Below are 21,980 nucleotides of genomic sequence, written 5' to 3' on the forward strand. Positions count from 1 at the left end.
AGTCTCACAACAGTACAGCACTCTACTAAAAAACAGTAAACTAGGTGCTCAGGGGAATGGTTAGTGTACTTGGTAGTGTACGCAGAAGCGCAGCACTGTGAACATCTACCTTACAGAAGCACACTAGGTACTTGGGACAGTACTTTAAATGTGAACAGAACACCAGTTCTGCATACTCTACTAGACAATCAGGAGAGGGCAGCCTTGATAACACAAAAGGCAAAGAGCATAGCAGCACCACTCTTGAGAGCTATGTCTGAATAATGCCTAAGTTACTCTGTGGGGTTACTCGGTATGCATTCCACAGTTCCCATACAGGGGCTTGTAGCACCTTGCAGGATATTAGCAAACAGTAGTAAACAACATGGACTATTGTGGCCAAGCTATAATGCAGAAACAGGAAGCACAGTTCAGAAAGTTTCTTAACTGCACTGCATGTATTAACCATTTTAGCATACTAAAATTCATTTACATTTTATATGTGCTTTGTACCCCCTGATTAGTGTTACAAAAGTACAGAGTTGTACCATATTACAGGCCCTTATTGGGCTGAATTGATGTCAGTCTGACCTACCCTTTTGCATGTTGGTGCACGTATAAAGCACGTATATGTGTTAGAACAGTAGCTGCAACTTCATATAGGTGACATAAATGCAATCTGACATATTCTGTATGGAATATGTGTGTGTGTCTTTAAAAAGTTACCATTTTTTAAAGGAAAAGGTATGAGATGTGAACTAAGCTTGTTAAAGCTGTGTCAAATAAAAAAGTAAACAGTTGTATGAAAGATCAAAGTAAAAGAAGCTGCAGTGTATCTGCCTTTTCAGTAAAGTATAATATGTGAAAGAAAATGTGTAAGATGGTACATAACTGCATTGGCCACTGTGAAAATATACTGCATTTTAAAAAGGAAATCGATCCTTGCTTCATAAATGTATGCACTGTCATAAGATTAATGCTTCTTGGAGATGTTGAGTTAGATGAAAGCTCACTTCCTAACTTGAGTGCTGGCTTGCTAAATCTGGAAACATGAAATAATTTTCCAAAATCTCTGTCAAAGACAAAGCCACAGATCCTATTTGGGACATTCATAAACACAGACTATTAATTGGGAAAGTTACTGTAATTGTAGTTCAGATATTGGATCTGCCTGCTGGAGCATACACCTGGGATGCAGCTCAATGTTTGATCAACTGCCTGTAAGGACTATGACAATTTATTTGAATTCTGAAAGCCAGATACTAAGGGCACAGTTAATCTCTTTAGTAAAAGCAGTTAGAGATTACTCAGTTAATAGCAACTGCTTACTAAACATAATCTAAATATTTATTTTCAGTTCCCTGTGCAAGTTCTGTACTATTAGCATACTTACCACCATGCTGATCGGATCTTAGCTGGCCAGCAATGAGTACGCCAAGTAGTTTGATCTATGTTACTATCTCTAGGTTCATGTTAGGTTCATGTTATTTGCTGAACTTATGTTGAAATTAGGTTTAGATGAGAAAGTTATTTTGAAATGAACAGGATTAACTTGCTTTCTTATCAGTTAAGAGAAGGTGTGCTATCTGATCAGGTTTCTACTGTAGAGGAAGACTCTTGAGTTGGTGTTCATCTAGGTTTTTGGATGAACTAATGAGGGTAGAGTCAGGGTGGAAGTCAATAATAAAAATATTAACTAGCAGTGGGCCTCGTATATAACGTTATGGAATACTGACAGGAAACCAATTTGCTCTGCCTTTCCTAATTTACAGTTTTGGAGTGATTGACTGGCCCCAAAACGTGTTGGATAGATTAGATATTAAAACAAGAAGAATGCTTCATGCTCACCAGATGTTGTTGTCTTTCGGCTTTTCCCTGTTAGAGGTCGCCACAGCGGAACTCTGGTCCACTAATGATTGGCAGTAGAATTTGACGAACGCTGAGGTGCCAGCATGTCTTTCGAACTCCCACCCAACTGCAGGGAGGACATGCAGACTCCACACATCACCAGATGATCTACAAAAATCGGTGCATACCAAGGGATGGGCTTCCTTGAAATTGATTACATGTACAGATTTGCAATCGTGGGACTTCACACATATCTGCAAACCTCACAAGACCCAAATGTAGTGAAAGTTTTGAAACATGAGGAGAATAAATCTAAGATGACTTCTATGCTTAACCTAGCAGAAGCATATTGCCATCAAGCAGGAATGGAAATCAAACCAGAAGTAGATAAAAATCAGACAGCAACTGAATGTGCCAAAAAACAAAAGAAAGAATATAAGGTGAAGGACCAAATGGAAAATCAAGAAATGTGGAAAAATCATAAATATAGTGGCAAGTTTAGAAAACTTCTGGAAGAACCTCATGTTGATCAGGAACAAACGCAGGAATGGTTAAGGATAGGTGAATTCAAACCAAGAGATGAAAGGTTAATATTGGCAGCCCAAGGCAGTGGTCTTCGTACATGCTGGTTTACAAAGTCCATTGCACATGTGGGAGAAACAGATAAATGTAGGTTTTGTAAAAGTGAACTGGAAACAGTTGCACACCTCATTGCTGGTTGTGATATAAGAATGGCAGAGGGCCTTTACACTGAAAGGCGCAATAATGAGACTGTTGCACTGGGGATTGTGCAAACGTTATGGTTTTGAAGTGGCTGAGAAGCACTGGAAACATGAGCCACAAAGCATTACAGAAAATGATGAAGCCTACATCACATGGGATCATTCATTACCAACAATTCAAAAGATAGACGCTAGAAAACTAGATATAGTAATTCAAGAAAAGAAGACAAGAGCAGCATTGATCATTGAAATCGCCACACCCAGTGACTACAGTGTCCTGTGTACAGAGAGATACAAGATTACAAAATATATATGTAGTAGGAGCAACGGGTCTTATAAAAAAAAGAGTCTACCATCATATTTAGATATGCTACCAATAAACATAACTCCGTACGAATTACAGAAGGAGTCATTACTGGGCACATTGCAGGTGCTGCGAAGAGGACTTTTGGCTGACATCAAAGAGTGAAAAAATATTACTTTCATTAACTTTAATCTTACGTTGACTTAGGAATGGGGTCCATTCCCATCATGGTATTAGAAACCCAAAAGATTTGGAGAAATTAAAAAAGGAAGAGAAAAAAGTAGGCTGCTCTCAAACAGATAAACTGCTATTAAACCAGTGGAATGATGGACTGTAGAGGCCAATAGGAAGATCATTTTTCTAGTAGTTTTTGGTGTTATACAGTACCAAAACTTGGATAAATCAAGGAAAAGTGAGGACACTAAGTTGGCTTTATTTTTGTGGAGATTGATAGTATTGATGAAGCTTAATAGCACTGAGGTTGTATTGTGGTGGGGATTTAATCCATGTTGAGTTGCAGAAAGGAGGTAATTATCACTAATTTGTTTAATAAGAGTTTGAGTGTGGATGCATCTGTCATGGATTTTGGATAAGGTTACACATATCTCTAGATTTGCCACATTTGGGCAAAGGCAGAATATTTTTTCTGAAGTGCTGGTACATTGGTTTCCCTGATTTATCTACTTACTAGAACAGAGGTGGTATGGGCAGGGCATATGCTGTCATTTTTAGGTACTCATCAGGTAAATTATCTGGTGCTAATTTAGTAGGTTTTATCTTTTATAGATGTTTTTTTATAATATGAGTGAGAATAGGTTGAATGTTGAATGCATGACACAAGTTATTAAGTTAGGATGGAACTTGGAGGGTAGAGTAATTGGTGTATTTTATTAAGGAGATTATTGATGATCTAAAGTGTTTATTACATTAGCTACCAAGATTGTCAGTTTGGTTTGAAGTGAATGGACTAGGTTAGCTCAACTGGCCTGGATTAAGACTACTTTTTACTGATGAATAGAAAAGATTGGGATTGTGTTGGTTAAGTTTCCTGACGTGCATCATGCAATGTAATTTTTTATCTAATCTTATTTAACACTTGGTTAGTTTTCTGAGATGTCTATGCTGGAATACATTTGTTAGGGATTTGTTTTCTAACAAGGTTCTCTAAACTTTGTTTTTTGTCTCATGAACATTTTTTTGTTGTTCTGCATAGCCAAGATACAGGATGAGCTTTAACCTTTTTGATTCTAAGTAGGGCTTGTTCATTAATTGACGAATTTAAATGTGCAAAACAAAATTTTCACACATAAAGTGTTTGCATGCATTTTTATACATAATAGCGCAAAAGTGGTTATCTGTGAGTCACCCCAATGGAACAGACTGCAGCAGTTAAGTGCTTGTGTAAAACTAAGAAGCAGATGAAAAAAGTTTTGGTGGATTTAAAATTAGCTGTAGGAACTGTGTATGACTGAAATGAACACTAAAACAGGGAAGGCTCTAGGCAGATTTCTTGTTAATTCATATGCTTGGAAAAGAGGTAAAGTGGTTCTTACATTCTATTTCTGAAATTGCCTGACAGCTGTAACTCAGCAGAGACTAAAAGTACTAATATTAATTAATCTGAACAAATGTTAAATAACTGAAATGGATGGAAATAGTTCAATGAGAGCTGTATAAAGCCTGAAGTAACGTTTGTTTTACATTTTGGTTTGAAAGTAAATACTGAAATATTCAGTTCCATACTATACAAAGAAACAAAACTGTGTGAAGATAAACCTCTAATGAATGTTGTGGCTGAAGTCTGGCAATTAGATTAAGGCTATGAGCTGTTAAGAAGTTGCTTCCAGTGATACAAGGTTTGATTCTCTCAGCCTTCATTTGCCTATTGTGTGACCTTGAACAAGTCACTTAACCAGACAAGTGCTTTTGGGCAACTGGGAAATTGGGCTAGGCTCATTAATGGTCTCCTAGATGCATGCCTGGTAACTTCCTATTACAGATGCTTTATCTGGGAGCAGCATGTTCAGGACGTTAGAAGGCAGAGTACCCCACAACAAAGGGCCAATCCTGTCACAATGGTATAAAAATGAGGGTCTCTGGCCCTTCTTTCATTCTAATTTTCTACTCCTCACTCTGCTTCACACTGGTCAGTGTTACTGTCATGCAAATGGATATATAAATGCATTGCTATATGCCAGGATGTATGCTGCACAAAGCTGAGGGAGTGGAGGTGAGAATTCTGAAAATTATATTCATTGGTAGCAAGGTGAAATAGCAAACATACAAGCATTAACTACCAAGCTCCTCAACTGTCACACAGAAGAGGACTGATAGCTAATGCTATAATACAGCATACTAGTTATCATAACTTGCATACTACATAGTTAACTACTTCTGTCCATTATTCTATGCTTACATCTTGAATACTACATCAAACAGACCTACATTTTATAACTGATATTATGGCTCCATGACTAAAGTTTAATACAACAGTGATCAGCACTCAGAAGTGAGAGCTCCATGTATCGAAATGACAGTGAAACGACCATCAAAACTTGCTGTTTTGCTGTTAAAGCATCATTGGACTGAGCATCACACACATGCACCCCCAACTATTCCCATGAAGGGATGCCAGCCAGAGAAGCCACATCACTTCCTTCTTCCCCCTCCAGCTCCAGTAGGTGCCCAAGTCACTAATCAAACTCAAACCGCTAAGGTCATAGACAGGGCTTAATCCATATACATCAACGAATTTGGTGACTACCTGAACAATTACAGCTATAAATGAATGCCCATTTATGATCACTTCTGTAACATACCAAGCTTGAACCTATGATTTTGTAAAAAAAATAATGTGCATTGAATTAAAAAAAATCTATTACATGACCCACATTATAGGTTCAATTTTTTTTGTTACTTCCTAGCATTTTAGACTATACTTCCAATAATTTTGTATATATTATTGTTATATTTGTCATTTTTTTATTTTTTTTTTAATTATTACATTACTGATATCTCCTCGTGCTTTATTGTACCTTATGTATGATACTATCAATTGTATGTATACATGGTTTTCTTTAATTGCATCTGTACTTTTTTGGAAACTGGTGGCACAAAGAGTAAATAAAGCTCTATACACTACAAAGAATTATGAGTAGGTCATTGCACATAATCTTTTATTATGTTTTCTTCACATGGATGCCAAGATCCATCTCTTAAGCTTCATATTTTAAGTTCATTTCTTGGCATTCATGTCTATAACATGTAAACTTTGGATCTGGGGGCAAAAGCTAGTGGTGGGAGTGGGTCTATATTATAACTGTGAAAGCCTGTTTCAGTGAATACGTAAACGTTGACACATATTGCGCGAACCATGAATACACCAAACTCCCTAAACTGCAAATTCAAAATCTCGAACCGGCATAGTTGGCCAACTCCACTGCTTGCTACATACTACCCACCCAAACAAAATAAATAAACCACATACATACACTAACCAAAACCCTACTTCTAACCCTAAAGTAAAGCTTGCATATACTACCATGTATGCACTTACCTTAACCCGAACTCTAACATTAAGGTCCGTAACTATCGTACACTTACCTTAATGAGCTACACCCAAACAAAATAAATAATCCACACACATACACTTAACAAAACCTACTTCTAACCCTACACTAAACCTTACATACATTACTATCTATGCACTTACCTTAATCAGCACCCTAACCCTAAGGTCCGTAACTATCGCACACTTACCTTACGGAGCTATAATGCAGAAGGGCCAATTATGCCGATTCGAGATTTTGAATTTCACGGTTTAGGGTGTTTGGTGTATTTGCGGTTCGCACAATATGTGTCGACGTTTACGTATTCGCTGAAATGGGCTTTTGCGGTTATGATATAGACCTGTGGGAGTGAAGGGGAACATGGGTGATTAACATTACCTGTGTGGTTTTTAAAACTTCATGTGGAGGTCTTAGCTGATAGACCAGATCCCATTTTAAGAACCACAGAACATACGTGTGCAAGTATATCATGGGAAATATGAAGATAACAATGTCACTGCCATTATTATTAGCATGGTAATGAGCAGCGATTTATATTGAACGCAGGCAGGCGACTTCAGTATTGTGCTCTTCTCCTTTTTCCTCCTCACCCTTTTCCTTTTATTTATCTCTGTTTTTGTCTCCTTTCCTGTTACTGGAGAGATGAAAAGTACAGTTGTGTACACCTACCATAAATGTAGATGTTCGAGTGTCTTCACTGTTGCAGTCATAACTGTAGGGTGATCCTGCTGGCAGGCAGCCCGAGGTCGGCCAGAATCACAAAGTCTGGGTCCAGCGTCGGCTGTACAAGCTAGTACCCTGACGTCAGTACGCTCTGGTACATAGCCCTCAGCCGACGCCATCTTCTCCAGCCTTTCTTGCCCCAGATGTCAGAAATCCCCAATAAACAAAAAATGAGTCCCACAAGGAAACACAAACACACCATAAAGTGAAACAAGAGGGGATAGGAGGGAGGGAAACACTGACTGCAACAGTGAAGACACTCGAACATCTACATTTATGGTAGGTGTACACAACTGTACTATGTTCTTCGTGTTTCACTGTTGCAGTCATAACTGTAGGGTGGAATCCCAAAGCAGTGACGAAAGGGAGGAGGCTAGATAGAAGAAGGGGCAGCAAGAAGGCCCTGCAAAACAGCAGAGGCAAAACCTGCCCTGGTCTTAGAATACAAAGGGAGATTGTAGTGCTTGGAAAAGGTATGCACAGAACTCCAAGTGGCAGCTTCCAAGATATCCTTGGTAGGGACTCCTCTGAGAAAAGCAGTAGAAGTGGCAGCTGCTCTAGTAGAATGACTTCTCACAGTACCTGGAAACTGTTCCCCATGATGAGTGTAACAAAATCTTATTCCATAAGCAATCCATTTGGAAATAGTTTGTTTGGAAATAGCCTTTCCAAGAGAACTGGAGGCAAAAGAAACAAACAATTGGTTAGATTTTCTGAACTCTTTAGTCTTGTCCAAGTAAAATCGTAACTGTCTGTGTACGTCCAATGAATGCAAAATCCTTTCCCCTTTATTTTGAGGATTAGGAAAGAAGGTAGGAAGGTGAATTGTCTGATTTAAAGCAACTTTTGAAATCACCTTAGGCATGAAAGTAGGATTGGTCCTCAAGGATACTCTGTCAAGATGGAAAATTAGGTATGGCTCCACAGCCATAAGAGCTTGCAACTCTGAAACCCTTCTGGCAGAAGTCAATGCTAACAAAAGAACTGTCTTCCAGTATAAAAATTTAATATCAGAAGCCGCAGCAGGCTCAAAAGGAGGCAAAGTGAGTTTTTCTAAAACATAGTTAAGATCCCAGGCAGGGACAGGAGGGGTCCTGGGAGGCCTCAAATTCTTAGCTCCTCTCAAGAATTGTCTCACCAATGGATGAGAAAAAACAGGAGGGTCAGTATTAAAATGAGCAGATATAGGAGAAGCATGAATCTTAATGGAAGAAAAGGAAAGGCCTTTAGACAAAAGGTCTGAAAGGTAAAGCAAAATAAACGAGAGATCAGGCACAAGAGGATTAGAGCCACGGTCCTGCATCCAAATACAAAACCTTTTCCATTTAGAGGCATAGGATTTCCTAGTGCTAGGCCGTCTGGCTTCAAGAAGAACATCCAAAACTTATTTGGGGAGCTTAGAAGAAATCAAATTTCCTTGAAGAGCCAAGCTGCCAGGCAAAGGGTCTTGAGATGAGGGTGTAGCATCTGACCCTGATGCTGGGACAGAAGAGAAGGGTACAGAGGAAGGATCCAAGGAGGTTCCAAGCACAGATGTTGTAAGGTCGGATACCAAAACTGTCGTGGCCAATTTGGAGCAATCAAGATGATGAACTTGGGCTTGTCCTGTTTTATCTTCAGTAATATCCGGGGAAGAAGAGGAAGAGGAGGGAAGGCATATCCCAAAAGGTTCCTCCAACTGAATGACAGGGCATCCACTTTCCAAGCTGTTTTGTGGAAGGACCTGGTGCAAAAGAGAGGCAGCTGATGATTGAGATGGGATGCAAACAGATCTATCTGGGGACACCCCCAAACTGCAGTTATCCTGTTGAATAAGTTGGTGTCTAGCATCCATTCGTGAGGATCCAAAATGTTTCTGCTTAGGCTGTCTGCTAAGAGATTCTGCTTTCCTGGAATGAATTGAGCCTGAAGATGCAGATTCAGACTTAGAGCTATGTCCCATAAAGTCATAGCTAGTCTGCAAAGGTGGTATGAATGAGAGCCCCACTGCTTGTTTATGTACCACATGACTGTGGTGTTGTCTGTACGAATTAGAAGAGGCCCTGGTTGCAAAAGGGTCTCGAAGGCTAGAAGAGCATTTTGAACTGCCAACATTTCCTTCAGATTGATGTGCCAGTGCAGGTGATTCTTTGTCCAGGTCCCTTGCTGGCAATTGTTTAGAAAATGTGCTCCCCAAGCATAATCCGAGGCGTCCGTGGTTATGATTTGAGAAGGTTGAGGTAGACGAAAAGGCTTCCCTTCGTTTAAAGCGCACACCCTGGACCACCAAAGGAACTCCTTCTGGAGGCAGGGGATCAGAGGAATCAAAGTGTCCAGATCTTGGTAATGCTGTGACCATACACTTTTCAGGTACCATTGAAGCTTTCTCATATGAAGCCTTGCATTTGGAATTAACAGAATGCATGAAGCCATATAGCCCAGTGCCTGCAGGAATTTCCTTGCAGTGAACTGAGTTAAGGTTGCCAAGGTTTTGAAAACTGAAGCCAGCTGTATTTGTTTTTCTGGAGTAAGGAAGGCCCTTTGTAAGGTTGTATTTAGGAGGGCTCCCAAAAATATCATTTGTTGAGAAGGAATCAATTGTGACTTTTTTATGTTCACTGAAAATCCCAGGAGGAGGAAGAGACGTTGAACAAAATCCAGACGTTGAAGTAAAAGGTCCTTGCTGTCTGCCTGGATAAGGCAGTCGTCCAAATAGGGGTAAATCTGAATCCCCTGAAGTCTGCAATAAGCCACTACTGGGGCCAGGCACTTGGTGAAAACCCTGGGCGCAGTAGATAAACCAAAGGGCAGTACAGAGAATTGAAAGTGCCTCGAGCCTGCTTTGAATCTGAGGAATTTCCTGCGTTCCTGCCTGATGGGAATGTGTAAGTAGGCCTCCTTTAAATCCAATGTCACCATCCAAGCGTCCTGGGAGAGTACTGGAAGCAGTTGTTGTAGAGTAAGCATTTTGAATTTTGGAATTTCCAAAAAGGTGTTTAACACTGAAAGGTCCAGAATAGGTCTCCATGAGTTTTGTTTTCTTGGAACCAGAAATAGTCTTGAGTAAAAGCCTTTTCCCATTTCTGAGAAAGGAACAGGCTCTATGGCTCTCATGGCCAGTAGAGCATCCACTTGATTTAAGGCCTCTGCCCATTGATGTTTTGGCAGATCTGGCCAACCGATAACCCTTGGCAGAGTATGAAAATGGAACTTGTAGCCTCTTAAAATCACATCCAATACCCATTTGTCCTGGGTAATATGAGTCCAATTTCTGTAAAAAAGAGAAAGCTTTCCTCCGAGAGGGGCATCCAGGTAAGGGGGTCCTGAAGCCCAACCGAGAGAGTCATTGAGTCTGCTTTCCTTTGAGATTGGGATCTGTCTTCTCCCCTTCTAGGTGAAGAAGCAGTCCATTGTCTGGATCTGTAAGAGGCCTGAGCTTGACCACGACCTCTGGAGCGTCTATATCTTCCCCTTTGAGGCCTGTCAGACGTGGGAAAGGACCAATTTTTGGAGGGCCAATTCCTGGAAAATGTAGGAGGCTGAACTTGTAAGAAATCTTTCACAGTCTGCATAGATTTTGCCTTTTCTTCCATCTTTTTAATAACCTCTTCAGCCTTGGATCCAAACAAAACATCATGCTGAACAGGGGCATCTAAAAGTTTAGCCTTAACCTGTTCCGGCAAACTTTGTTCACGAAGCCAGGCATGTCTCCTAATAACAGTACCAGAGGCTGCGGCCCTGCAAGAAGCTTCCAAAGCATCAAAACCACAATGCAAACTATGCTTGTTCACTTGTTCAGTTGCATGCAATACATCCTGCAATTCCTTATCCTCTGCACATGCTGGAAAGGTAGCAAGCTTTTGCTTCAAAACAGACAAAAGAAATTGCTGATACTTAAACATATGAAACTGGCAATTTAAAGCCCTAATAGCAAGGGTAGCAGAAGTATATACCTTTTTACCCCACCTGTCTAAGGCACGAGAATCCTTCTCGGAGGGAATAGGATTTTGGAAGAAGCAACCTTAGCAGCCTTAGAACCCTGAGAAATAGTTTCAGGATCCAGAAGGGTTCTTGAATAAGAATAAATGAGAATCAGGGACCCTGTAAAATCTATCAGGCTTAGAAGGAGCAGGGGGCATGGAATCAGGATTCAAATTAGCCTCAGAAAAGGCATCATCCACAATATCAAGAACAGGAGGAATAGCTAAAGGCCTGTGTTGAGGAAGAAGAAGGAATTTCCTAAGCCTCTTCTTAGAAGCAGAATAATCCTGACCTTCCCAATGAAAATGTTCCCTCATCTCATGTAAGGTCTCCCCAAAAGAGAAATCCTCAGGCGGAGAAGCAGAGGGCAGGGAATCCTCTGCATCCAAATCCTCATAAGGAGGAAAGGAATATTCCTGATCAGAGGAAGAAACAGAAGATACAGAAGCCTGGTCAGAGGAATCCAAAGGAACATCCTGTCGAGGCCTTTTCTCTGGGGGGGGGGTGAGAACCCCTAATCATTGTAAGCAAATCTTCAGCCATCCTTAGCAATTGCTTTTGTGTCTTGGGAGTAGCTTCAGAAGTAGCTGGAGCAGAAACTTTAGGTTTAACTGGAGTCTTGGACTTTGCCTTTGTCTTTGAAATGGTGACGTGAGTAGGCCTGAATACCCCCTCAGAAGCCGGTACCTGCACAGCGGTTCCGGATCCATCTAAGGGAGCGACGTCCGAAGGTCCTGCAGCAGATAAAACAATAGGCCTTGATGGCTCCCCATGGGAGTCCGTATCGGCCATCCGTTCAGAAGTGGCGGACGACAGGGGCTGCAAAAGCGCCTCACTGACGACAGCTGAACCGGACGCTGGCTCCAGCTGCGACGAATCCTGTTTGGACCTCGGAGGCCTGTCCTTGTCTTTGCGCTTCTTTTGAATTCCAGTAGAATCCGACGACATTCTATAACTGAAGCGTCTGCCAAAGTAATTTAAAGCCCAGTCGTACCGACGCTTAATAGTGCGAGAATTGAACCTGGCACAGAACCGACAACAAGAAACGTCGTGGTCAGGGCCTAAGCAAGGTAAACTGTAAGAGTGGAAATCTTTATGAGGTATCTGTTTTCCACACGCTATACAATTATTAACTTTTTCTGACATCGGAGGAACAAGAAAAAGATTCCCCAATGGGGTACTTAGCTTTGAGAAGAGAAGTAAGAACTTCGGACCGACAGCAATCAAAAACGTAGATCGAAAATCGCCAATCAATGACTTGCGAGCTGCTTTCCACCGCACGGCAAGAAAGACTGGAGAAGATGGCGTCGGCTGAGGGCTATGTACCAGAGCGCACTGACGTCAGGGTACTAGCTTGTACAGCCGACGCCGGACCCAGACTTTGTGATTCTGGCCGACCTCGGGCTGCCTGCCGGCAGGATCACCCTACAGTTATGACTGCAACAGTGAAACACGAAGAACATTTGAGGTTTCTTCTCCATACTCTGCTGCCTGAGCAGATTTAGGTTTCTATTTCCAAATCTTTTAGCCAGCAAAAATTCTCTGGTGCCTTCCTTAAACTTTTCACAACTTTATTGAAGGTTTGATGGTTGGATGCCAACAGTTTTATGTCTACAACCTAAATACAGCAGGCAGAGGGTGTAATGAACTAAAACTACCATCTTCTTTCCACAAAGACAAATGCTTATTTCCCCCAAGACAATCGTAAATAAAGATAATGGTTTGTAACTGATGAAAACGCACAATTAATAGAATGCAAAAAGCACACCAGAAAAGCCCATGAAGCCAAATGAGATACATTTATTTGACTCAAGACTGCAAAGGGCAGGAAAGAACTAGAGAGAAAAAAAAAACTGCCTATACATGCTGTCAATGGCATGGTTCAGTCTTAGTTGAATGTCTCCTGAAAGAATGTGGACAAATCCATCCTAGTGTAAGCCACTTACTAATGTACATTGTGCAATCTGTTACACAATTATCTTTAAGTATCTGCCTTTGTGAGTGTAACATTTTGCATGCTGTCTTTAAATTACCTCCTTCCATATCTTCTTGCCAGCTCCTGCTTCCAGTAGTGGGGGAACTCGGGGATGTATAATACTCTCCACCAGGGCTTGTATCAATATCGTCATCCATGGAGCCTGACTTGTGCCTTTTACTCCTGTGGGGGGAAAAAACAGTGAATGCAAGACCATTCTAACCTTTTTAACACTTTACTGACAAAGCCTGGAGCATGTGTACATATTTTAAAACTTCATATATTGAGAAAATCTCATTGACAATATGTGGAGAAAGAAAAGCAAATTGCCAAACATTTTAGTTATTAAAACCACAAAATGTATAAAAAAATAAGTAATGGCAAAAACATGAACTGCCATGGAAGCATTAAATAAAAATGCAAATTGTGAACTTTCCACAGTGATAGATCCACATTGTCTAATTTTCATCCCGTTCAACTATGGGTTGATGGATCCAGCTGGTTCCAAGACTCAAACTTATTCCCTACCCATAATTCACTGAACTCCACCTCTGTACATCAGACTGAGTTTGCCCCGATAAAGATAAAATATCCATATCTAAACTGACATATGTCTGTCTTAATTCTATAATCCCTGTTCAGGATGAAATCCAAAAGACAGGAAAAAATGGTACGCTAATGAGCAAGGCAGTAAGGACTGCTCACAGACAGGGTATGCCAGAGACAACACAGTCACAAGAAGCTCATTGGTGTCAATTTGGAAGGGAGTCAGGCAGGAGTGCAATTGAAACAGATGAAAAAAGACAATGTGGATCTGTCATTATGCTAAGTGCATAACTTTCACATCCAATGCTGTCTATTTTCATCCAATTCAACTATGGGACAGATTCACAAGCTGATAGGCGCAGGCCTAAACACTTCTCTATTTTCACATGATAGTAGGCATCCTTGAAATCTATGGAGCACATCCAATTGTCCTTCATCGGTAGAGGCAAAAATGGACAAAAGTGTGGCCATCTGGAACTTTGTCTGTTTGACATATTGATTTAAATGGCACAGATACACAATGGTTCTGAGGTTCCTTGTTTTCTTGGGTACGTGATATGACAGCCAGGAGCCAAATCCACAAAACACACCTTTAATTGCAAACAATAAAACATGTAGTTGAAACACAAAGTTAAGCGCTTTCGTCCCTAAATAAAAAGTTCATCAGAACACATTACCAATCCAAATAATCTGTTTTATACATCCCCAGAAAGTCACATGATCCACTAATTTGAAATGAACTTAAAAGATTAACCAACACCCTAAGAAAATAGTAGTTAGTGTACGAACACTTAAAGACCAACACATCCTTTTAAAACAGTTTATATAAATTAAAAAATATGTATATGTATGTATAAAATTTTTTTACACACAAAGGTAAACCACAAATATGTACATACAAACAATATTAAAAGATTACCTGTAAAACCAGTGTTCACAAATAATTGGCTGATTTTAACTTTAAAACACTAGCTATGGAAATCATATCATTCAATCCAGGATAAATAGTGGCATTAATTCACAACTGCCATTGTAGCTCTTTGTATTCTAAATAATCATCCCCTGGTCCATTTCTAAAACCCACAGAACTATGACCACTAACATAAAACCCAAATCTGTGGGTATCATGGGTACTGATGTCTTTGAATAAAAGCATTATGCTCATCATGTTTTTTCATGTCATAAAGATAGCAGTAGATTCATGCTTTAAATGTTTGTATGGTTTTCCCAATATAAAACAGGGGCACATTTGGGGGTCTATATTATGTCAGTGAAATGGCATTACAGCGAATGCTGTTTCACGGACACATATGCACCGAACTCCAAAAAGAGCGAAACCCCATGTCATGGGGAAAAAATTGGTAGACCAACAGAACACAACACACCACATGAAACATTACAAAGTGGGGGGCTTCACCCTCCCACACCCCCCTAATTAAATATACCAACTCCAAGATTGCACTACACTGGGGTAAAGGGCAATGTCATATCTCGGGCCAAGCGATTTTTGCCCCCTGGAAAAAAAATCACTGACCGGAGCTTTCACTCTTCTTGGAGTTCGGTCTATATGTGTCGGCGAAATGGCATTCGCTGCAATGCCATTTCGCTGGCATAATACAGACCCCCACATTTGGCACTGTGCTACATAAATAACACCAGAACTCAGGCAATTATATTTTTGTCTTAATCTAACCATCCCATATTCCTGGATATGGAATGAAGAACCCTCTAGGCTGAGCTTACATTGTTTGCAATGCCAACACTAGGGACAGTTTACCATTTGTCGTAACAGATTGTATCCTCTCCAACACTGTTTTGAAGCAACTGTCCTTCTTATATACTATCCTTTGGGTACTGCCAAGTAGATTAGAATACTCCTGGTTGATACCAAAAATCATCCAATTTTTATCAATAATTGCTTTAATGTTATAGAAATCAATATTAAAGGACAGGACGCAGGCTCGACTAAGATCAGGCTGTAGAGGTTCACTTTCCATTGGGAAGGAGCCATTCTGTAACTAGTTGCCCTTCCCTAGTAATGGACAAAACCACCTATTGTCCCTCTTATTCCTGACCACCTGAAAAATTCCTTTAAGAAACCCAGGGGAATATCCTCGTCTCTCAAACATATGCCACAGTTTAACACTTTTGAGCTCAAATGTGCTGTTCTGAGATATAATTCTTGATAGTCTTACATACTAATTTTGACTAAAGATCTCTTCTGGTGGTTAGGATGCCAACTGTTAAAGTGTAGAAAACTAAGTAGGTTTCCTAAATATAGATGATTCAAAACCTTTTTTTCACCCGATTTTTAATTAGAAAATATCCAAATAGTTGACTTGTTCAGAACTGAAATATATGGTACATTTTAAAAATTCCACAGTGGACTGCAAATACTGAAGAAATTGGTTCAATCTAGCAACTGTATCAGTCCAAAATATTACAATATCATCCACAAAGTGCCCATATAAAGACCAACAATTTTTATATTCACAGGAAAAAACATTCATTTTCCGAATGGGCCATAACCAGGTTAGCAAAAATGGGGGCACATGCCGTCCCCACAGCTACCCCCTGATTTTGGTTAAACAACTAGCTTTCAAAGGTTATAAAGTTGTTGCTCAATACCAAATCCATTAAAACCTTTAATGTCTTGATTCTATTATGGTATATTTTAGAATTAAAACACAAGTATTCATATAAAACCATTCCAAGCCCAGTTCATGGGGAATTACAGAGTATAGATCCTTCACATCTATGGTCACGAAGATTAGATCATCTAAAATAAGTCAGTAATTCTACCCAAGAAATCCCACAAATCCCTGTATGGACACTCAATATCTGCTCCAACCCCTTTGATTTGCGAGTCAATAAACTGAATGGTACTAAATGTCTTTGACGGCTTTGTGTTTACCATCAGTTGTTGGGGTTGCTCAACTTGATTTTTATGAATCTTAGGTATTCCAAAAATTGTGGGGATTAAAGGAGGTTCGATGTGAAGGTATTCGAATTCTCTACAGGTGATAAACTCATTGGCTAAAAGTTCGTCCAGAACCATTTCAAGTTTCCTATATGCTATATTCATATAGTTAATGGAAACTTCCTCATAAGTGTTTCCGTAAAGCAAACTGAATATTTTACTAATATAATCGTTAACATACATTATCACTAACCTGCCACCTTTATCAGGTTTCATTAGTCTAACTTATCTGTTGTTAAATTTTTTTTTTAATAAAGCCTACTCGTCATTAGTTAAATTATATGGAAGCCACCTTTTATTGCTTTGGTGAATAGTATTTCTAATCTCAACCTCACATATCTTCTCGAACACTGAAATAATAGGATGTGCAAAGGGATTAAAAATGCTGTTTTTTTTACAATGTTACTTAGAAAAATTGTGTTAGTGTTCTCATGGCTAAAATAAAAATATAAATTTAATTTTCTCACAAATAATTTAAAATCGACAAGTACATCGACAGTACCAGCCTTTCTAGCTGGAACAAAAATAAACTCTTTTCCAAATAGGTCCGATGTGTTATAGACATGAATGCCAAGAAATTAACTGCAAAAGAGTGCTTCCACTTGCATGTCTATTTCCTGTGAACCATCTTCATGGGGGGGGGGGGGTGCAGCAGAGGGTTCTGAATCACACTGGGCGCTAATGTAGCGTATAGCCTGGTAAACCTGTGAAACCAACTGTCCCAGTCTGACAAGACAGATCGGAAATACAAGCTGATTCCTGACAGGGTTCAAAAGGAACTGAACTGGATAGATGCACCTTCTCCCTCTGCATCCAAAAGACCCACTCAAAAGCTGTGAAGGCCAAGGATGCCATCAGCTCTGCCAGGACTCTCCTGTCTCCAGACAGAAAGGAAACCTGGAAACCAAGAGGTATTGACCCAAGGCCGATTTTCACTACATTTTGAGGTAGCATCAGCTCACTGTTTTTTGACAAAATGGCCAGAATGTACAGCAATAAAAAACACAACATTACAGAGTTGTACCACTTCTAGTAGCAATGGCAAAGGCTAGTAGCCAAACAACTGTCATGCCTTTTGAAAGAAAGAGAGAGATATACAGAGAAAACCAACAAAATATTAAACAGATGTATGAATGAATATCAAATTCCAGAGCTGTGGGGCAGAATTCTTAACCATCTGAGCTGCAGTGCTACCCAGGAAAGATTTCTGGATTCATATTATTTAAGATGTTAGAAATAACCTTACATATTAATTTAGGACAGCTGTGCTCCTATAGTTCCTAATATCTGTAAAATGTTCACTGTTTACCTGATGAGAAGTAGTGTCTCTTCATTTGAACTATGAATGGATGTTAATCTTTTCCCCATACTAGGCTTTGCTGTGTATAATTAAGAATGAAATGAGCACATAGTGGAGCTGATTAGTGACCCTGCAACCAAATTATTGAAAACAGCAATTGGCTTACAGGAAGAAGGCTGTTTTTATTCACAGTGACATTCAGTCATTCATTGTCTGATATAGATGTCATGATATTCATGTTTGTAAAGGAATTGCAGCCTAAGATAGCATTAATTGAATACAGAGCTACAATCTTGGACTGGATGCAGATCTATCACAGAGTGAGTGCTCATGTATACACACACACACACACACACACACACACACACACACACACACACACACACACACACACACACACACAGACACACACACACACACACACACACACACACACACAAAACATGCACATCTATGGACAGATCAATCTGTAGAATCATCAACTACGATGCACACATTTTTTGGGATATAAAAGGAAATCAGAGTACCCAGAAAAAAAAAACACGGAAAGGCAGGGAGAACATGAATTTTATTTATTCATTTATTTATTTACTGTCATTTGGTTATCAGGAAAGTCCATTGGGCCAGTGAAAGCCCATTTTCAGTGGAGGTCTGGGGAGAAAAACTCCACATGACAAAGATAAACAATATTCAAAATAACAGTTTTAAGATTTACAAAAATAACAGTTTTCAAGAATTACAAAAAAACTGCATGCAAATTATACAATAAAATAATCATAGAATTGTATAAAAATCATAGAAAATTGATACAGCTGATAGGCCTTTATATTAACAAAGAGAAGGAAAAGGTGCTTAGGAGATTATGATGAGGCGAGAGGTGATAAGGTAATAAGTGTTCAATAGGTTTAGACAAGCGAATGAAGTGCATTAGCAGGGGCTGGTGATGGACACATTAGGTTCAGTAGGCGTATTAAGCAATGCCAGAGAAGGAAATTGAGCAGTTACATATCCAGTTGGAGAGGAGATGGTTTTGAAGAGCAGTTTTAAAATTGCAGGGGTTATGCTGTAAGTGGAAGGATGTAGGCAGAATATTCCATTTGTTTTGGCCATGATCCATAAGTACAACAACTGTCCTGCAGAAATTTTAGGTTTATGGACTTGAAGAAGCTGTTGTTGTTCAGAACGCAGAGGCCTAGCGTGGTTATAGAGGGTGAGTAGTGAGTTAAGTGCAGGGCAGTGTTGCGGTTTATAAATGAGTTTATGAGTAAAAGTGAGTTGGAGGAGTAACAGGTAGTGGAAGAGTTTGAGCCATTATAACCTTTTTAAAGCAATACAGTGGTGAGTTGAATGGCAGGTGTTTGCAGCGAATTTAGCAATCTTATTATAGCATATTTCTAATTTTGATTGCAAGGAAGACTGAAGCTTGGTTAGCAAAGGCGTGCCATAGGTTAGAGACGGTAAAAGGTACGATTGTGCTACAGTTTGTTTAGATGGTAGGGAGAGAAACTTACTGTCTATACAGCAGCCCTAGCTTCTTATGGGTCTTACTTATATTGTTTTGAATATGCAAATCACATTTGAGGTTTTCATTGATTATTACACCTAACAGTTTAGTGTGGCCTACTAGTTTAATTTTTGTTGAGTTGAGAGAGTATATGTCAAGGTCAGCTTTGTTTGTATGGGACTGTCTCTTGGGTGTGAAAATCATAAATTTTGTTTTTTTTTTTTGGATTAAGGGAAAGGTGATTATTGTGAAGCCATGTTTCCACAGAGGAAAAAGCTGCTTGGGTATTTTGCTGTAGTATTTTAGAATTAGCTGCCAAGCAGACTATTGTAGAATCATCTGTGTATTCGACTAGGGAGCCCTGTGGGATAGACAAGTAGAGAGTATTAACAAAAATATTAAATAGAAGAGGGCCTAAGACTGAACCTTGGGGGATGCCTGTGGGGTTATGAAGGTAGATGGAAATGGAACTGCGCCATTTAACAGGATGTTCTCTATTGGAGAGATAGCTTTTGAACCAATTAAGTGACTGGGGAGATATGCCTATATTTGAGACCTGTGATAGGAGTATAGAGTGAGAGATGTTGTCAAATGCTTTTGACAGATCTACATAGAGGCCAGACACAACGTGTCCTGAATCCCTATCTTTGTTAACTGTGTCTAGGAAGGAAATTAGTGCAGTGGATGTGCTGTGAACTGGGAAGAAACCGTGCTGAGTTAAGGAGAGGATTTTGCTTTTTAGGAGATAGTCTAAAAGTTGTTTTTGCACACATTTTTCAAGGATTTTAGAGATGTGGGAGAGTATAGTGATGGGCTGAAAGTTAGAGATATCAGTTGAAAGGCCATCTTTATGTAGAGGAAGAATGATTGCTTTTTTTCCACAGACAAGGGACATAGGATTCTAGGATTGATCTATTAATCAGAATGCTAATGGGGTAGACCACAGGATCAGCAGCGATTTTAAGAAACTTTGTGGGGATTTTGTTGGCTGAGTATGAACATGGTCCTAGTTTCAAAGATCATTTTTTGATGAAAGAGGTGGGGATGGGAGAGAGGTTGAACTCAGGCTGGGAGGATAGTTGTGAGCAGTTAAGTGGTAGGGTATTAGTGTTAAGAGTAGCATGTTCCAAGATTTGTGAGGTATTATGAAAGTTCTGAGAAGAGGAATGTTGTAGGGGGGAAATGAAAAGATGCAATAGATGGAACAGAATTGTGTGGGAGAGGTAAGGAGAAGGTGGCAGTAATTTTGGTAATAGTGTCAATAAAGTAGGCATTAAAGATGTTGGCTATTTGTTTAAGAGACATGTCAGGGTGTGGGCAGGGATTGGGTTTGGTCCCAGGGTTTAAGAGGTTATTTATGGAAGACAAGAACATTTTGGGGTTATTTTTCCTATTTGTTTGCTGGTTATAGAAGTACTGCTGTTTGTCTTTAGAGATGAGTTTTTAACTTGATTTCGGAGCTGTTTATAGTGAATGAAGTCTAATGTTTTTTTTTTAATTTAAGCCAGGTTTTCCAGACTTTATTTCTATAGGTCATAATTTCTTTGGTAGGTCTTATTAATCAGGGGGCATGGCTACTTTTGATTCTTTTTTCTCTAGAAGGAGCTAGACTCTCCAGGATATTTAGAAAGACACTATTCAAAACTCAAACCAACCAAGAACAAAAAGGAGAACTGAGAAAAGAAAGTTAACTACTGCACCATTGCACACTGACATCATGATTTATTTCTCATCCATCAAAGAATAATGTCCTTAAACTTGTGGCCATCACAAGCGTTTACAATTCATCATTTTGTAATTCTGAAAGGTTCTGTTTTGTACCCCTTGCTGTAACTGGTACAAAACAGTATAATAACATAATTTAAAAGCTAATAAACATATTCGTAACCAGAACTTCAAATTCTTTGGCTAGAAAACTTTTGTTTTATTTTGAAATTTAAAAAAAAAGTCACAGACATATGAAATGGGTGATGTCCACTGGCATTTGTATCTACTATACCCATAGCACTAATACCACTATCCTTGCCTTGTTTGTGTTTGAATTTATAAAATAGATCCAATGCCAAATTAAGTACCATATGATCATAGGAAGTTACTAGGCTATTGGCCCTGAGGTCCTTATAAGCCTAGCCAAGAGTTCATCCCATGCATAGACAAATCAGCACCCGATGCCCCTGTTCAGCAGGGACATGGGTGTAATCCCACAGATGTATTTATAGGATACCGAGAAACTTTCCAAGTTATTTTTTAAGAGTTGTGAGGATAATGGTTTGCCACCATTTAAACAATATTGACTTGAACTCACTTTAAAAAAACTGGCTAATCAAAGCTCAGAATCTCATGACCTTTTGACCAAGGAGCAGCTGGTATATTTTATTGAAAAAATAAGTGACGCTGTCATAAACCGAACAGTAACTGCAACAATCTGTACTAAGGTGCAAGACTTCATTTAAACATACATGTTGTGGAAAATGATGCTGTTATGTCAATAGAGGCCATTTTAGCTTTGGCTGAAAACAGTAGCATTGTATCAAATAAGAAGTTATGTCTTACCATAACTTGACATCTGT

The 21,980-nt window shown here is 39.4% G+C and overlaps 1 protein-coding gene across 4 annotated transcripts in view; it reads right to left on the reverse strand.

The window, feature by feature from the left end:
* NFIC (nuclear factor I C) overlaps positions 1–21,980 on the reverse strand; it is a 1,851,273-nt gene that overhangs the window by 448,402 nt on the left and 1,380,891 nt on the right. For all 4 annotated transcript variants that reach the window (XM_044054106.1, XM_044054104.1, XM_044054105.1 and 1 more), the window contains exon 6: positions 13,139–13,263. In XM_044054106.1, the coding sequence (XP_043910041.1) occupies positions 13,139–13,263 (125 nt within the window). The remainder of the gene's footprint in view (positions 1–13,138; positions 13,264–21,980) is intronic.

This window comes from Protopterus annectens, chromosome 13.part0 (assembly GCF_019279795.1).
Source record: "Protopterus annectens isolate FY-2018-M chromosome 13.part0, PAN1.0, whole genome shotgun sequence".
Lineage (NCBI taxonomy): Eukaryota > Metazoa > Chordata > Ceratodontiformes > Protopteridae > Protopterus > Protopterus annectens.